The sequence below is a fragment of the Gekko japonicus genome, unplaced genomic scaffold (assembly GCF_001447785.1).
Source record: "Gekko japonicus isolate JY-2015 unplaced genomic scaffold, Gekko_japonicus_V1.1 scaffold1424, whole genome shotgun sequence".
NCBI lineage: Eukaryota > Metazoa > Chordata > Lepidosauria > Squamata > Gekkonidae > Gekko > Gekko japonicus.
In genome coordinates, this window is record NW_015173173.1 from 400,415 (window position 1) to 418,376 (window position 17,962).

At 43.9% G+C, this 17,962-nt stretch overlaps 1 protein-coding gene across 1 annotated transcript in view; it reads left to right on the forward strand.

Annotated features, from left to right (window-relative positions):
- Positions 1 to 1,328: 1,328 nt before the first annotated feature.
- ILDR2 (immunoglobulin-like domain containing receptor 2) overlaps positions 1,329 to 17,962 on the forward strand; it is a 74,372-nt gene continuing 57,738 nt past the window's right edge. Inside the window, exons 1-2 of the mRNA XM_015422551.1 lie at positions 1,329 to 1,359; positions 1,449 to 1,568. Coding sequence (XP_015278037.1) covers positions 1,329 to 1,359; positions 1,449 to 1,568 — 151 coding nt within the window. The remainder of the gene's footprint in view (positions 1,360 to 1,448; positions 1,569 to 17,962) is intronic.

The following is a 17,962-nucleotide window of genomic DNA, read 5'->3' on the forward strand; positions in this document are numbered from 1 at the left end:
ATTTTAACTACTGTACGCTGCCTTGAGCCAGTTTGTCTTGGCAAGGCAGGATACAAATTGAAAGTAATAAATAAATAAGTACTTTTCTCCCTTTCCCACAATACAAGAATTCATGGGCATTAATGAGCTGTAGGCTTAGAACAAATAAAAGGAAGTACTTCTTCATCCAAAGAGTAATTAATGTGGAATTCACTGCTTCAGGAAGTGGTGGGAGTAGGGTTGCCAAGTACTTACCGCAATCCAGCGGGGGACACATGCTCCCTGGCCGGAACATTTCTCCTTGTAACACACCATGCCGTCGCCAGGAAATGACACTGGGCAACGCTCTGGCAATGGGGCTGAAAACTCGATGATACCATCGAGTTTCTGGCCCCATTGTCAGAGCGTCGCCCGGTGTCACTTCCTGGCGATGGCATGGTGCAGCACGTCTGTTGTCCCTGCAGGAATGATCCTGCGAAGACGTCTTCGTCCCCCGCCAAATCACGATAAGTACTTGGGAAGCCTGGGTGGGGGCTACAAGCATAGACAGAAGGGATTGGATAAACACGTGGGGCAGAGCTCCATCAGTGGCTATTAGCTGCAACGTATAGATGGAACACTATATCTGGGGCAGTGATTCTCTGTATTCTAGGTGCTTGGGGGGCAACATTCGGGGAGGGCTTCTGGAGTTCTGGCCCAATTGGTGGACCCCCTGATGGCAGCTGGGTTTTGGTCACTGTGTGACACAAAGTATTGGACTGGATGGGCCACTAGCCTGATCTAACATGGCTTCTCTTATGTTCTAATGATGCTTGTGCAGTGGAATGGGTAGAGTTGTTAGACTAGTATTAGGAAGACTCAGGTTCAAATATCCATGTTGCTGCCAGAGAGGAGAGTGATAAAAACCAGTTTGAGTCACTGTTGGGGGGGAAAGGTGGGGTATGGGTAAATAATCAAGCATGGATTCTAGAACAGGTTGCAATCTGAGTGGACATGGTTAGGGTTTTCCTATAAAGAAAACCTGTTCTAAATTTGTACACTATTTATGTATTTACTAGGAAGAGGGCTCGTTGCGGAGACAAATGTAACGAGCTCTAGCTGGGCCACTGCTAGCCAGCCCGCCCCTTGGGAGAAGAAGGGGCGGCGGCCTCGTCCACGGGGTGCAGCAGTGGGTAGAGCACAGCTGCTCTCTGGGCGCCTGCATCCCAGTTCCTGCCGCCGTGGTCGGAGAGGAGGAGGGTCTTGGCGCAGCGGTGGGCCCGCATCAGGGAGGCTTCTCGGTGTGGTGGCGGCGGGGCACAGCGCGGAGTGGCATGAGATCCGCCTCTGCTGGGCCGGACAAGGACGACATGGCTGCTGGCGGAGGGGCAGCCTCTTGCTGCAAGCTGCAGTCACCGCCCTGCCCCCGCCTCAACCGTGGCATTTTAGAACATGAGTGGGCTCTTGCGCCTCTTCTCCGCCTCTCCCAGTGGGCCTGCTCACCCTCCGTCCGCCGGAGCACCTGTCCCCTCGGCTGGCTCAGAGCACAGTGAACCAGAGACATCGCTGGCCGGCTCGGCGCCTCTGTGGGTGGAATGGAGGCAAGGGAGGTAGCCAGTGCAGCCAGGGGATCCTTCAGACTGGCAGGTGTGAGAGCGAAAGGCTGCAGGAGTGTGTGCAGGAGGGACACCAAAACTCTTTTATAATAAGGAGAGATATTCCATTTGATGCAGAGTGTGGGTTCAGACCTCTGCCTCCTAGGCCCCACTCTACCTAGTACACCAAAAGAGTGGTATAAATATTGTTGTATGCAAAAATAATCTAAAGTTGCACTCCCAGAGGAGTGAATTGGAAATTACCATTCAGTATGCTAAAACTGGAATGCATTGATGGAGGCATGACTTTTTTGTGTTCTTTACCATAAGATAAAAAAACTTGGAACCGATTAAAAAATGCTTGTCTTATTTTTAACTTACGTCCACCTGTCATGGTCTTATTCTGGTTATGTCTGTCTAATACAACTGGCTCGATCTGGTGTTTTGAATGTTATATTGAATTCTTTTAAAAATAAATGTAGAGTCTGCACTCTTAAAGCCATATAGGTTAACAAGGCAGTTTACAGCATCATCACAAAGTTTTAAAAATCCGTAAATTTTATACACACATTTTATAAAACAACTATAATGTTAAATCATCTGCTGCTGAACTCAAACCATCCACATCTCATCATTTGAAAGCAGCATTCAGAATTGGAAGCACAGATAGTAATAATGGGGCTGGGCAAAAGGGAAGGTCTTCTTCACCAGGCTCCTAAATCCGGACAGATTTGTTAGGACTCACCAGATAAACCTCTGAATGGTGGCTGTGCCAGAAATGGCACCTCTGCTGAGAATGCTACATAGCTACTGACTATCCTCCCTACTTCAAAAGTTGGGTGCACATGGAGGAGGGCCTATCATACTCTCAAGATCTTAGCTGCCAGCAAGAATGTATGGATACAGTAACCCGGTAATGTGTGAGGGCTGGTCCTGTGTTCAGAAATTGCTGGAAAAGATGCACACAATTCAATACTGTCATATTACAGATAAATGAAATCAAGAATACAAACAAGATGAAAAGAACAAAGTACATTTTAAAAAATGCTTTCACATAATGAGAATTATGTAGTGGGCAACGTAAGAACCGGCTTGCTGGATCAGTCTAGGTTTGTTTAATCCAACATATTGTTTCCAGCTGTGGCCACTTCTTAAAGTCACTACTATATTCCCCTACAGAAGAAGTTCAAAGGGAGAATGTGAAGGGAAATTACTAAATAGTCATTCATCAAGAAGTTTAGCACTACCTCTCACTACCAATAATTTTTACTGTCAAACATAAGGCCCGGGGGCCAGAACCAGCCCATCCAGGGCTCTTATATGGCCCACAAGCAACTGCTGCAAGGGAGGGAACAGAACACTGCTTGGGGAGGGGAGTGGGTGGAGCTACTCCAGTTGTGGCTTCACCCCCACAGAACAACCTTGTCTGTAGCAGTCAAGCAGCGTGAGAGTGTCCACCTAGTGCTGCACCACTGGCTCTCCATATGCCCATATGGGTTTTCCTCTGCACCCCCTCACAGGTCATGGGGTCTTGTAGTAAGGATACACCAACTTGGAGCTTACAAGCTGCTGTCCTTTATACAGTTTATATCTCCAATACCTGGCATTACATTTTATGGCACACATGGCCTGTCCCGATATGTCAGATCTGGCCCTCATAACAAATGAGTTTGACACCTCTGGCCTATGATGTCACTGGGCCCCAGTTCTTTTAAGGACCTAACATAGCAACACCTCTGGCCCAGGCGCAGCCACCACCACCCAGATTCGAAAGTCTATGCCCCTGCTAACCACTATCCTTCACTAGTTTTTTCCCTAGTGCATCTGAAATTGTTACGTGCTATACAGACTCTAAGTATCTGTCCCCGCTGGTTCAAAGAGTAAAGACCCCATAAGTTTAGACTCGGGGCCAATAATCAACCTACCTTTATTTCCCCCTCACTCTTCAGCTTTCCACCCCCCATACACCTGCAGCCTCTCCCATGCTCTGAAGCCCTGACTGCTACGTCACATTGGCTGTCATATGGGGGCCACCTCAGCAGCATATAAGGATACAGAGCCCACCATTTTCTCCAGGGGAACTGATCTCTGCCATCTGGAAAGCAGTTGCAATTCTGAGTGATCTCCAGCCCTCACCTGGAGATTGGACACATTTTACCTCAGAACATCAAACTGTTTAGAATGTTAGAGGCAAAAGTCAATTAAGTCAGATATGCAAACGACCTCTGTGTGCCGAGGCAAAGGCCAATGAGGCTGCTTATGTAAATAACCTCTGTGTTCTGACTGGCTATGTGGGGGAGAGGAACAGCAAAATGTTTAGAATGTTGGAGGCAGGACTCAGGCAAAGCAGCCAGTGGATAGGGAGACCCTCTGAATGACAGATCAGAGAGCGAACTGATTTTGGAGCGTGTGGAATGTTCTAGAGAAGTGCCACCGCCATTCGGCTTTTATTTATAAGGGAGATTTGCTCACTTTTGAATATTTTTCATAGTTGTAGTTTAAATTGTTTTATTGATATTCTTGCTGTTTAAACTCTTATTGTTATATAATCTACTTACTTATACACTATTTGCCGTTGTTTGTATTTGTTGATGTTTTATATTTGAAAATGTAATAAAATTTATTATTTAAAAAAAGAACAAAGGGCTGTATGTCTTTAAAAAATTATTATGGCATGAAGTTTGATGAATTAAAGCCTACTCCATATACCCATGAAATATGGGAATAGAATCTGTGGCAGTTCTATAAAGAGCCCAGATGCCTGCAAGATAAGAAAAGAATCACCCATTCACAACAGTAGTCATGGTGATAATATAATCTTTCCAGTTATAGTATGGTATGCTAATTTAACACCTGTAGTGGGAAACAAACCCCATGTTCTCAGCAAGTTTGTCATAGGCGAATGCTAACAATTTAGACTGATGCAGCAGTGTTGAAATGCCAGAGCAGTGCTGTATTGCTTGCAGTGCATTATCATGGCAAGTTGGAACAGCTCCACTATCAAGTGCACAAGAAGGTCTGTTAGTGGTTTGTGTAGGCATGGTAAAGCCATATTTGATGGGTAGCAAAGTACTGGCATTTTGAGAACTGTTATGCATCACATAGATAGACGAAGTACGGCTCAGACAAGATTTTAAAAGACTTGAAAAACAAAAGCTGGGAATTCAGAGGAATTCCTAGATCTTAGCAAAAGATTGCTGTAAAACGTAGGGGAAATGGCAGCTGATGCTGGAAACTGCTAGAACCATCCAGATGCTCAGGAAACAGAATACTTGTTTTGTAGAAGCAGCCTAGGACAGGGAAGACCCATTCTGAATCCCCAGTTTTCTATGAAACCCACTGGGTAGCTTTGAATGCTCTCCTTCAGCCCAACCTATCACACGGGGTATTGTGACGATAAAATGGAGGAGAAGAGAACAGTATAGATCGCCCTGAGCATCTTGAAGGAAATATATGCTATGGTCCATTGTGACAGTTTAATTCATCTGAGCAGGGCCTTTGGAAGGGGCCACACTGCAAAAGAGACAGCTTGGCAAATGCCTATTCATACACATTCTCTGTGGTGGCTCCCCCATTGTGGAATGACCTGTCTAAGGAGGTCAGGCTTTCATACTGCAGAATGTGCAAAACATAAATATTCAGGAATGCATTTCTATAAAGGGATTTGAACTTTAGAATTATAAAGGAACTAGAAGGAACCTGCAGTGACTTGCAGGAGGCATCTCACTTCCCCCTCTCCCACTATTTCCTCTTTCTCTTTTCTGAAAGCTCCCATGGTCTCTCCCCTTTTCGTGCTTCCTTCTCTCCTTCTAGGGTTGCCAACCTCCAAGTGGTGAATGGAGATCTCCTGGAATCACAACGGATCTCCCAGCCACAGAGAAAAGTTCCCCTTAGGATTGCCAGATCAAAGTTGGGAAATTCCTGGACATTGCGGGTGGAGCCTTGGGAGGGGAGGTTCGGGGAAGGACGCAGCCTCAGCAAGGTAGTTGTTGTTCAGTCGCAGTCGAGTCTGACTCTTTGTGACCCCATGGACCACATCACGCTAGGCGCTCCTGTCCTCCCCCATCCCCTGGAGTGTGCTCAACTTCATGTTTGTTGCATTGATAACACTGTTGAACCATCTCAGTTAGCTTGGTGTAGTGGTTAAGTGCACAGACTCTAATCTGCAGGGGTCATTTCGTAGAAAAAGAGGTGCAGGAGCTCATTAGCATATTTTATTAGCATAACTTATTTGCATATGCCATGCCCCCTGATATCACCGGAAGTGTGTCTGAAGGCAACACCCACCGCTCAGGCTCCACTGGACTGTTTTGGATTGCTAGCTATTGGGGGTTGGGGAACGTGCAGATCCACCCTCACAGAGGAGGGAGAGCTTGTACCTGAAAGTGGAGCGGGGGGGGGGCTCTGCAACATACCTGGCTGCTTCTTGTTCCTAAAGTCCACCTTCCAACTCAGCCATTTTCTCCAAGGGAACTAATCTCTGTCATCTGGAAAGTTTTAATTCCAGGTGATCTCCAGCCCCCACCTGGAGGTTGGCAACCCTAGTTCCCCCTGGAGGAAATTGATGCTTTGGAGGGTGGAGTCTATGGTATTATACCCCTCTGAGGTCCCTTCCCTCTTCCAACCCCCAGACTCCCCCCAAAATGTTTAGGAATTTCGTAGCCTCTTTCCACCTCCTCTTAATAATCCCCATATCCTCTTCCCTGCCTCATTCTCTCCTTCACTAAGCAACTTTTAATCTGCCTCTTATCATCGCTATATTTATTTTTTATTTACTTCATTTATACCATACCTTTCTCCACAGTTGGGACCAACTCTTCTCCTTTCTATATAGGCTGAAAGTATGTGACTGGTCCAAAATCACCTAGTCAGCTTCCACAGCAAGATAGGGACCTGAACTTGAGTCTTGCAGACCCTAATCTGAAGCTCTAACTGTTACACCACATTGGCTTTCATAGAGTGACAGTAGTAAGCCACCAGGCCTACTTGTGTCATGCAAGTCAGGTGCTATCAAGCCACTCAGAGGTTGCTGCCAGGACTAGAGTTGCCAACCTCCGTGGGGGACCTGGAGATTCCCCAGAATTATAACTGAACTCGACATCTGTCCCCTTGGAGAAAATGGCTGCTTTGAGGGTGGACTCTGCAGCATTATATCATGCTGAGTCTTCTCCTCTCACCAAACCCTGCACTCCTCACAAAAACTCCAGGAATTTCCCAACCTGGAGCTAGCAACCCTAGGCCCGGTTCTGGCCCCAATAAGTACTCTCTCAAAGGCCAAAATAGGGCTGGAAAGGGCCCTCCCCCTGCCTCTTACTGACAGAACCCAGGCTGGAGTACCGTGGTTGCCTAGCAACAGCCAGGGAATCATTTTTTTTTAAGTTACAGGTACTCCTTTTATCATTTTTGGATTTTTAAAGCTGCCAAATGGTTTTTTTTTTTTTTTAAGATTTCACATTTTTTCCCTGCAAACTTAGGGCCCTTTTCAGGTTTGTAGAAAGATCTGTCTTGCCTGCGGCGCTCACAGCTCCAGTCAGCAGTTTTAGATATCCAAATATATCCTGACTTGGCTATTAGAATATCAGATTTATAAAGGGGTTAGAGCAGTTCAGAGGAGCATCTTTATAATGGATGGTCATCTACTGCAATGATTATTGTAGATATCATCTTGCTTTTACTGCATTGTCTCATATTTTATAATTCCACGTTCTGCATTGTTTATAGTATACCTTGCCCTAGGCAGTTTGCTGTTTTCTAGTTCTGTAATCCTAGTTGCCCTGGATTCCTTCCCCTACTTCCTACATAGACTTATTGTATTTGGGTAGTACTTTAGAAGATTGGACTCTTTTTTTTTCTTTTTCTTTTTCCCCCTCTTCTCCTGCATATAAATTGACTTTCTGAACATTAAAAGCAATCCTACCACTGTGTTGACTCAATGACTGTCTACTTGCCCTTCTGGACCAAAGCCTGGCCTGTGAGATGTTCAAATCCATCAGTATTCCTTCTCAACAGAAGGACAAGCAGGATTGCAACCTGTTATTAAAAACCTGGTTAGAGGGAAGAGACTGGAAGAATGCACATCACCTCACTATGCTTGCATCCTGTCAGTTCTTGAGAATGAAGCCCAGGTGAGTTGTTGGAGTGCCAGAGTACACAGAAGGAGATGCTCGGGTGGCCAGGAGAAGGAAGACAAGACTGAACCACATTCATGCTATCCCACAGAACTTTTGTCTGATAGGCTTAACTCCATGAATACCTGTTCATACACACAAATCTACATGCACTAGGGTCTTTCCAGGGAAAAGATTAGTCTATTTTGTTTGATTTTTATTCATAGCAGGCTTTCCAGATGGCATAGCAAGGGGCAGTTCTAGAAATAAGGATTGCAATGTTAAAAGAGAATGTTCAGGTGTTTATTGGTTTAATCTGTTTCTTCTCTATGTTCCAGAAGTGTAATAGCAAAATAACTAATCTTATTAGCGGTTTCAGAAATGACACTCCATGTTCCAGTACTGCTAATCTTTGACACTGCTGTTTTTTTTTTTAATACTGATGAATGTATTAGAATTTTTGACACTGCTGTTAGTCTTGCTGCACTGAACTGCTGCCCCAATGGAAGTCAAGGGTGCTACAACAGATGACGTCGAGGGTGCCACGCCCTTAGCAACTGGAGAGGGCCACGTGCAAGAGCCCACAACAACAGCTGCAGCCCATTCTGGGAGCGATTCAGAAGCTGAACTGGAGGGCCAAGCCGCTGACCAGACTGAAGTACCCGTTTCTTCGCCAGAAGCCCTCTCACCACCATTACAAGTCCTTCTGTCCCGAACTCTTGGACTATATCATCCCACTCCGGAAGCTGGGGTGTGGATTACCTTCCACTCCATCTTACTTGCATAGGTTGCCGCTACCACCACGATCTGCGTTACCGGGAGCTTCCTCTTGCCACTCGGTACCGTTTTGTAGTAAACCACGCTTTGACTTTGGACAACAGTTGTGACCCTCATCTTAAACTCTTAACAACTACAGAGGCTGCTCTCTTGGTGGCTTCACTTGTTGGTGTGCCTGGATTGACGATAAAGAACTCACGGAATCTTAATGGTTTAACTTGCTTGGTGCTTAAAGGGATGAACGAAACCTGAGACTGGTTTGGAGGCCTGGGCACCTGGTTTCACAGTTTGGGGTCAAGTTTTAAGCTTGCCCCTGGGTATATATTAATTGTGTTTCTTATTATAAGCCTACGTACCTGTGTGCGCAATGTATTCCATATATTGTCTATTGCATCGAAACTGCACTGCCTAAACTCAAGCCACAACAATCCTCTACGACGGAAAGGATGTTAATGATTGCCAGAGCTTACACAGGTGTGAGACAAGCTCTAATAGGTTTCAGTGAACTATAAATCTTCACTTCACCAAAAAAGGGGGGATTTGTTGTACACACTGCTTATAGAACCAGTACTCTGCCACTGGCTAACAGTCAGTTTACCTCAGTAGGTGCTCTTAATGCTTCCATGGTGCATATGTTAAGTGCCTTTGATGACTCTAATCACTAAGACTGAAATCAATCATGAACATATATTCAGATATTCACTTTGGTTCATTGCTTAAAGGCATTCTGGGTAATATACTAAATGCTGCCAAGCAATCACACCACAGTGACCTTGCTTGTTCTGTTAATTGTAACTGCACATGCTCTTGATGCCAGTTTGCTTGTGTTAGATGGAGAACACTGCATGATGTACTAATATTTGTTACAATTAGATACTTTTTAGAATTTCACAGCTAGGAAGAAGAAATCCTATTGTTCAACTGAAGAAGGTATATTTTTGCCTGAGAAAATCCAACCCCCAGGTTGGATTCCCAATCAGAATGGTGTGATGGATATGTGACAAAATTTGATGGAACCAATAATTGTGATTTATTTCTAACTGTCATAGGGGGTATAAAACCCTATGTTTCCCATTGTAACCTTAGGGAGAGCTGTGGGTACTCAAGGGTTCAAAACCTTGTTGTGCCTGTACTTTTCCTCCTTTATTAATAAAGTTTAAAAGTTTGGATTCTACTCTACAAGACTGCCGTGTGCTTTCTCAAATTGGGCTGGGGAAGCACAAACCTTTGACGGAGTTTCTGTCCTACACTATTGCGTTATTCATTGCTTGTTTTATGCTGTTTAATGGCTTTGCCTTGACCTGGATAGCCCAGGCTAGCCAGATCTCTTCAGATGTGAGAAGCTAAACAGGGTTAATATGGTTAGTATGCATATAGGAGACCACCAAGGAATTCCAAGATCGCTATGCAGAGGGAGGCAATGGCAAACCACCTCTGAACGTCTCTTGCCTTGAAAACCCATCAGAGTTGCCATTAATCAGCTGTGACTTGATGGGAAGAAACAAAAAATAAAAACTAGCCTTGAGTCTTTTTGAATAAGGTGGGCTATATACAGGCCCGTAGCTAATGTGGGGCCCATAGGGCCTGGCCCCCTGGCATTTCTTCCAGGCCCCCTCCCTTTCAGGCTGGCCCCAAATTGAATTAATGTTATTAGCTTTGATTTAATTAGCTGTACCCCCCGAGGCCCCCTCCCCCCAAAATCCCTAGCTACAGAGCTGGCTATATGTAAGGCAAATAATCAGGGGTCATTTCCTGCAAGAGCGCACAGGAGCGGAGCTCCGGCAGGAAAGAGCCCAGGGGGCGGGCACATGCAACAAGCCCCACCCCCTGCTCCCAGCAGCCCTCAGTCAGAGCAAAAAGCAGCCAGGTAAGTTGCAGAGCCCCCCCCAGCCCCCCGGTCCAAAACAGTCCAAGGGAACCTTTAAGACCAAGTTTTATTCAGGTACAAGCTCTCCCTCCTCTGTGAAGACAGATCTGCACGTCCCATCCCCCCAATAGCTAGCAATCCAAAACAGTCCAGTGGAACCTGAGTGGTGGGTGTTACCTTCTGATGCACTTCAGGTGATGTCAGGGGTTGTGGCATATGCAAATGAGTTATGCTAATGAGTTATGCTAATGAGCTCCTGCACCTCTTTTTCTATGAAATGACCCCTGCAAATAATTAATGAAATGTATCAATAGGTAGATAGATAGCTAACATCTTGGAATGAATTAAGAACAAATGGGATAAACTAGGGTTTTTATTAACAATTGATCTGCCCAGCAATTTATGTATCACTTCCCCCTTTTCAGGGGAAGTAAGCATAGCTTACCAGCTGGTAAACTACCAAGATCAAGGCAAACTCAGCCTGGCCCCAACTAAAGGGGGGGGGGGAGCTGCTTAAATGCACTTACCTATGTCTCCATTTATTGCTTTGGGTGCAAGTGTGTCAGAGGTAGAGTATATTTATAATGGGTGATTCTGCATCTAGCATTCGCTCCACATTTTCTTAACACAGAGCGATTCTGCATTGCTTTTCCCTCCGTTGTTTTACAACAGTCACGTTGGAACAGAAATTCCCCTCTGCATTGCATGCTGCTTTCACTTTCTTTGATCATCGAATTTTATGGTACCCTCTAGACTGCATGCTGCTTTTGCTTTCTTTGATCATCGGGTTTTATGGTAGCTTCTGCATAGGTTTATGGATGTTAAAGGGTAGCTTTACAGTCAGCATGGGGTCCCCCCCCCAGGTATTTGAATGTGGTTTTGAGCTGCACCTTATCCTCAGTGGGTGATTCTGCATCTAGCATTCGCTCCATATTTTCTCAACTGGGAGGAATGAAACTAGAACAAATTGTCCCTCTTGAACTGAGTGGATATGCAACATGGGGGTCAACATGGGGTGTTCGTCTGCTTTCATGCTGCATTATGGAACCAGATTACATTATAACAATTTCAGACTATCTGAATGATGTCTAGTGTCTAGTGTTAAGTGGCTCCTTCACTTCTGCTCTAGGAAATCACCGAATATTCTAATTTGCATTCTCTGTGTGTGTATATCTGTGTCACTCTGTCTCTTTTGCTGAGGGCTCTTGTGTGGTAACTGCTGTGTGTCATACAATTATTTGGTACAAAAAGTTTTTTCCAGTGTAGAAAAGAAGCAATTGGAAGGTTTCATATGCTACATTTTGTGCCCATTTTGTCCCAGCTATTAATGCCACAGAAACCTTGTCAGAAAAAAGCTGGCAACCCAAGTTTCCCACACGAAGATCTCCACGAGTGCATGAGATGTAAACATATCTTTTTGCTCAATTATGAAAACTTTCTATAGATTTAAAAACAAACTGTGCACGTTACCAGATTCTATTGTGTTGTTGAAACATGCATAGTTGCTTCTACTGCACTGTGCCTGTTCTTGTTTTTCTGTCCCCCACCTCTTTTTTTTGTTCTTGTGTATCTTTAACATAACAGCCTTATTAATTTGATCCTGACAGAAAAGGAAACTCCCTCTTTGTAAGAATACCACCTACCCACTGACAAATGTTCTTTTTGTGGAGGAAATTAAGGTTAGCATGACTCAGATAACTTTAAAAAATGTCAAGAACTACAAAAAACATACTTGAGGGTGGAGGTGTTGGTAGAAGATAACATTCACAATCACCTCAGGAGAAAACAAGAAAGAATCTTGTGGCACCTCTTGGAAATAGATGCTGTGTTCTTATAAAAAATAAAAACAGCAGCAAACTATCTGGTCTTACAATATGCTGAACAGATATCTGATTCCAGCATGACAGTTATTATTTCCCCCAGTAACAATCAATTTTGTGGCTAAATGCCCTAGGACAATGACTTCCATGGCAAAATTACACTTTGATCAGGTGCCCCAGATAGAACTAGAATTTCCTTAAGAGCAGACTGTTTTGACTGTTAACATGTAGAAATGAGCTGCAGAGCAACTGTTACATAAGTACAGCTTTTCACAGTATCTGTTGCAGTGGTGGAACAGCCAGTGCTCTTAGCACTGGAGAAATCAAAGTATCTTTTGTCATGGTTTTCAAATTGTGAAGCAGGTCCCCCTAAGCGGTGCCTGAGAGAGCTAGCTAGAAGAATCCAACAGTCCCACCCTTAGCAGTGTTACACCCTACTATGTCCATTGAAGTCAGTGGGCTTAGAAGACGGTGTAACTGCAATTCTTCCCAGTCTTTCTAGCCTGGTTCTTTGGACTGAAGCTAAAGACATTAGAGTCAGCCAGCTAGGAAGTGCCATACTCCTTAGTAACTTTTTCCTTTTAACTTAGGGACACTTGTGCAGTACGTTTTTGACTTGGGAAAACCCCATATGTTACAGGCTTAGAATCCCATCCCATGCTTGATTTTTAATAATTTACCAATATATTTGATGCTGCTTAGTTCACGGAAATATGCTGCCACTGATCTATATCTGGACAGGTAAAGGTAAAGGTTCCCTTGCTCGAAAGCCAGTCGAATCCGACTCTAGGGTTACGGTGCTCATCTCCGTTTCAAAGCCGAAGAGCCAGCGCTGTCCGAAGATGTTTCCGTGGTTATGTGGCCGGCATGACTAAACACCAAGACGCACGGAACGCTGTTACCTTCCCACCAAAGTGGTCCCTATTTATCTACTTGCAATTTCTTGCTTTCGAACTGCTAGGTTGGCAGGAGCTGGAACTGGAGACAGGAGCTCACCCTGTCTTGCGGCACCCTGGGTCTTGAACCGCTGAACTACTGACCTTCCACAGCCTGCAGTTCAGTGTCTTAACCACTTGAGCCACCGCAGCTCCATATCTGGACAACATCCCACTTTAATTGGGCTTAACAGACTTCATCCCAAACTGAAATGAAACCCAAGCATGTGTTACTGTCCTTTCTTACATTGATCACTTGTTAGTCTCTCTGTCTACCCCTTACAGGTTTACTTTCCTCTTCCTACATCCCTCCATACTTACTTCCCCCCTTGCCAATTTTAGATTGTAAGCTCCTTGGAGCAGGGACCTTATTCAATTAATGCTACCTTGTAACATGCCATGTACATTGCTGGTACTATTTTCCTTTTCATGATCATGTTCATCATACATCACCATCAGTATACATGATGTGTTCTCAGAATACAAGATGTGGGTCCTGAAGAATGTACAATCTGCAATTCAACACAGAAGAGGCAACAAAAGAAGGGGGACAGAAATGAGTGAGCACAAACAGGGGAAGAAAATGCACCCCATATTGATAGAAGATAATTGATCGTGCCAGTTATTATAACTGGTTGTGCCAAGCAATGCAGAAATAACAGAAATATATATGTTGAGATCCTGTAACTAAGTACTTTGGTAACAATTTGTTGTGAAGGTGCTCGTGATGAGATTCCAAAATAGAATGCCGTCAGAGAGGAAAGCTTTTATAGCTTTCTTTAAGGAAGTGGACTGAACAATAAGAAGTTGCTGCAATATCAAATGGTACTTTTTTACGTGAAGCAGTAAAAAACTGCTTTTAAGGAAGCAGTTTAGCAATGCCTGTTTGTTGAGCTCTGCTGCATATCTCTGAAGGTTGTTGAAATCACAGTTTCTATGGAAATTGCTGCAAGGTAAATCCTGAGTGCTGAAGGGATGTGCAAATGAACATAAACTACATGTTTCCGAATAAAATGTTAAAAGGAGAACCTTAAGGACAGGTGTAAATGTCCTATGTTTTATTGCACTTCAAGGTGGAGGATACATAATGCCATTTGGGGAAATTACTTGTGCAACCGTGTTCCCTGCATGTGCGTACATACATGTGGAGTGTCGCATCTTTTCTCTATTTTCCCTCCCTGCAGTTCTATTATTATTAACCAGCCATCCTCTATCTTTTGCTTCCTGTTATGCGGGAGCTTTAGAAAAGGAAGGTGTAACATGCGGAGACACAGCCTACATAGACAAATAATTCAGACAGAGGGTGTCACTGCAAAGATGTCAGTTACCAGCAGTGAGTGAAATAAAGAGAATGCACATACCTACTGCTAGAAGAAATGAGTGTTCCAGTGACTAGTGCTGGAAAATTACGGGGAAGAGAAAAATAGCCAAGGAGAGGAGAAGCTTTTATACTCTACAGAACCACTCAGTTTGCATAGTGTTATTGTTGCTCTTATGGACTACTAAGAGTCGATCACTTGAAAGATAAAACCATTTCAAAAACATTTACAATATTGTTTGCAGAAAATCTAATTTTTTCTATTAAATTTAGGGTGCTGCTTTCCTACACTGAAGTCTAAGATGTCCCACACAGCTTTTGTGGATTTAGGGTTGCCAACTCCAGGTTGAGAAATTCATGGCGATTTGGAGGCCATGCTTGGAGAGGACAGAGTTGGTGAGGGGATTGAGCTTGGCGGTAATGTGATACCATAGAGTCTGCCATCCAAAGCAGCCATTTCCTCCAAGGAAATGGATCTCTGTAGTCTGGAGAGCAGTTGAACATCTGGGAGAATTCCATGCCCCACCTGGAGGTTGGGTTTGCTGTGCTGTCTTATTTATGTAAACATAAAGTGGGAATCAGGGCATATGACAAAAGGATTCTAATGATAAGGAAATGGTCCCCTGATTACATCTTAGAGGAGGTGATATCTCCCAACTAAGGAGAGGGGACAAGTAAGTAAATAAATGTGTGTGTGTGTGTGTTGTGTGTGAATAAAAAGAAGCTTTGAGTCTGGACAGACTGAACCAAACAGATACTGCTGGGAGTTGAATAATGCAGCTTGCGCAACGATTGGGATCAGAACAGGATCTGATGTGGGGTAGCTGCCCTGTGCAAGTGTTTCTTTGCCACCACCATTCTCAACCTATATATTTGTAAGTAAAGCAAATATTACACAAATGCCACTCTCCTCCAAGAGGAACCAATCCCGATAGTGCTGTCCTTGGAACTTCTCCCTTCTCAAGCAAGCAGGGAGCTTGCAACACGGTTTGATGACATCTTTTTATCAGAATAGAAGTTGACCTTCCCCCAAAGGGATAAATTGCTCATTAGAATGTGTTATTTTCTAGGACTAACATGTTTATTGTGAAAAATAATAGCTCTATCAGCAACAGGAGCTGCTGATTGGCATGGAAATAGAGTGGTAAAAAGTTAGACTCTGGCTTATACTACTCAGCCTGATGTGTGGAGCAAACTTATTTCTCTTGGCCCAATACTAGATTACTTTTGCATTACTAAATAATTGGCTAGAGATGAAAGTTTCGTAATAACACATTTTTGTATTCCACTGAAAACTTAAATGTCATGAAAGATCTCATTATAAAGAAGAAATTTTCAAATGTTGAGTTTGTGACCCCTCCCAAAGTTAAGAATAATATTGTTCAAGTTGCATTGAGTGTAATCAAGACAAAGTACACATTGCTGAGGTTGTTTTTCAGCCTTCTGTCCTAGGATCCAGGGCAACAGACAAGGGATATCTGAGTTGTAGTTCATTATTACTGAAGATTCTTTTTTTTTTAATAAGTATTATTACTGAAGATTCTTAAACAGTGAGCTACCAAAGTGTTTTAAAAATCTCCCTTGTATGGTGTTTCCAGTGATCTTAATACTTCTATAGTACAATCCTTAGTAGAGTTACACCTTTCTAATTCCATTGACAGGGTCTAACTCTGTTTAAGATTGCACTGTCAGTCAACTAAGTAAGTGGGTAGGAATGTGGCTGTCACAGGCAGTTTCCACACAAATTTGTTGCTCTACTTTTGCTTCCAAACTGGAAGACCATTTCTGGGGTAGAAGAAAAGAAGAAGAAGAGATTGGATTTATACCCCGCCCTTCACTCGGAGTCTCAGAGCGGCTTACAAAGTCCTTTCCCTTCCCCTCCCCACAACAGACACCCTGTGAGGTAGGCGGGACTGAGAGAGCTCTGAGAGAGATTGCCCTTTCAAGGACAGCTCTGACAGAACTTTGGATTGCCCAAGGTAATCCAGCAGCTGCAAGTGGAGGAGTGGGGAATTAAACGCGGTTCTCCCAGATTTGACCTAAATCGCATCCCTGATGAATATACAGTAGAGGTGAAGAATAGATTCAAAGGTCTAGATTTGATAGATAGAGTACCTGAAGAACTATGGACGGAGGTTCGTGACATTGTACAGGAGGCAGCAATCACCACCATCCCAAAGAAAAAGAAATACAAGAAAGCAAAGTGGCTGTCTGATGAGGCTTTACAAATAGCAGAGGAAAGAAGGAAAGCGAAAGGCAAAGGTGAAAAGGATTTACCCAACTGAATGCAGATTTCCAGAGAACAGCAAGGAGAGATAAGGAGGCCTTCCTGAATGAACAATGCAAAGTAATAGAGGAAAACAATAGAATGGGAAGGACTAGAGATCTCTTCAAGAAAATTGGAGAAATAAAGGGAGCGTTCCATGCAAAGCTGGCCATGATAAAGGACAAAAACGGTAGGGACCTAACAGAAGCAGAAGAGATTAGGAAAAGATGGCAAGAATACACAGAAGAACTATACAAGAAAGACCTCGATGTCCTTGACAACCACGACGGTATAATCACTGACCTCGAGCCAGACATCCTGGAATGTGAAGTTAAATGGGCCTTAGAAAGCATTACTAACAACAAAGCTAGTGGAGGTGATGGTATCCCAGCTGAGCTATTCAAAGTCTTAGAAGAGGATGCTGTTAAAGTTCTGCACTCCATTTGCCAGCAAATTTGGAAAACGCAACAGTGGCCACAGGATTGGAAAAGATCAGTATACATTCCAATCCCAAAGAAGGGCAATGCCAAGGAATGTTCAAACTATCGCACAATTGCACTCATATCACACGCTAGCAAGGTCATGCTCAAGATCCTACAAGCTAGGCTTCAACAGTACGTGGATAGAGAACTACCAGAAGTACAAGCTGGGTTTCGAAGAGGTAGAGGAACGAGAGATCATATTGCCAACATTCGCTGGATTATGGAAAAAGCAAGAGAGTACCAGAAAAATATCTACTTCTGCTTCATTGACTATGCTAAAGCCTTTGACTGTGTGGATCACAACAAACTATGGCAGGTCCTTAAAGAGATGGGAGTACCAGACCACCTCACATGTCTCTTGAGAAACCTGTATAAGGGCCAAGAAGCGACAGTTAGAACCGGATACGGAACAACTGATTGGTTCAGCATAGGAAAAGGAGTACGACAAGGATGTATACTGTCACCTTGCTTATTTAATATATATGCAGAGTACATCATGCGAAATGCTGGCCTGGATGAATCACAAGCGGGAATTAAGATTGCTGGGGAAAAGATCAACAACCTCAGATATGCAGATGATACCACTCTAATGGCTGAAAGTGAAAAGGATCTAAAGAGCCTCTTGCTCAGAGTAAAAGAGGAGAGCGCAAAAGTGGGCTTGAAGCTCAACATCAAAAAAACTAAGATCATGGCATCCGGCCCCATCACTCCTTGGCAAATAGAAGGGGAAGCTGTGGAAGTAGTGACAGACTTCACGTTCCTGGGATCCCAGATCACCGCAGACTGTGACTGCAGCCATGAAATTAAAAGACGCCTGCTCCTTGGGAGGAAAGCGAT